The sequence below is a fragment of the Sphaeroforma arctica genome (genome assembly GCF_001186125.1).
Source record: "Sphaeroforma arctica JP610 unplaced genomic scaffold supercont1.9660, whole genome shotgun sequence".
NCBI classification, from domain to species: Eukaryota; class Ichthyosporea; order Ichthyophonida; genus Sphaeroforma; species Sphaeroforma arctica.
In genome coordinates this window covers 1-1,043 of record NW_014030898.1, presented here as the reverse complement: position 1 = coordinate 1,043, position 1,043 = coordinate 1, and the positions used below count along the sequence as shown (strand labels likewise).

At 46.3% G+C, this 1,043-nt stretch overlaps 1 protein-coding gene across 1 annotated transcript; it reads right to left on the bottom strand.

Annotated features, from left to right (window-relative positions):
- Positions 1 to 16: 16 nt before the first annotated feature.
- On the bottom strand, positions 17 to 403 carry SARC_17074 (hypothetical protein; the record flags this gene model as incomplete). The annotated part of the gene is made up of 1 exon (XM_014288828.1): positions 17 to 403. A coding segment is annotated over one exon (387 nt), but the record flags the coding sequence as incomplete, so codon positions are not given.
- Positions 404 to 1,043: the final 640 nt, after the last annotated feature.

Sequence of the window (1,043 nt, the reverse complement as noted above, 5' to 3'; positions counted from 1 at the left end):
TGACAGCATCACCCACGATGACAGCATCACCCACGATGACAGCATCACCCACAATGACGGCATCATCCACGATGACAGCATCTCCTACGATGACAGCATCTCCCACAATGACGGCATCACCCGCGATGACGGCATCACCCACGATGACAGCATCACCTACGATGACAGCATCTCCCACGATGACAGCATCACCTACTATGACAGCATCTCCCACGATGACGGCATCTCCTACGATGACATCATCTCCCACGATAGCAGCATCTCCCACGATGACAGCATCTCCCACGATGGCAGCATCTCCCACGATGACAGCATCACCTACGATGACAGCATCACCCACAATGACACCAATGCCTACCATGACACCTTCTGCCGAGTGCGCAACGATCAACCCGTTGTGCATTGGTTGTACCTTTGCCGATATTGGAGACGGAATGCAGCTCTTTTGCACTCAATGTGTTGAAGGATACCGTTAGGATGGAATCAATTGCATAGGTACGTATACTTTTGCTTGGTGCGGGCTTCAAAACAACAAACAACAACAATACACCGATCAACCTTGTATATTATAGGTTCTTTATAAGGCAAGAGTGAGTACTTTCTCACACCGCATATCCCATTGCTCATTCTTCTTTTCATTTTTATTTTATTTTGTTTTTATTTTACTACGCTTGCTACGTGAACAGCGTGTAACATCGCAACTGAAACCGCCAACTGTGCGAGTTGTGTGCCTGATGAAGATTTGGTTAAATGCACCGAATGTGCGGTGAACTACACGATGCATGGTGATTCACCTACCACATGCGGTGAGTTTTACGGTCTCGCTTTTCATATTCTGAATACCACTTGATGAGAAGATAATGAAGTGCTAATGTCACTGTTGCATCCCAGTCAATTACTATCTTGACCTGTATCGAGTACGAAATGCTTGGAAAATGCTAATCGTTGGATTGAATCTTTCACTTTTCTGCTCACACCACTCTTACCTTGCAGATGATTCCTGCTATGGCAATCTTTGTGCGATGGCCGGCAGTGAATGTGAC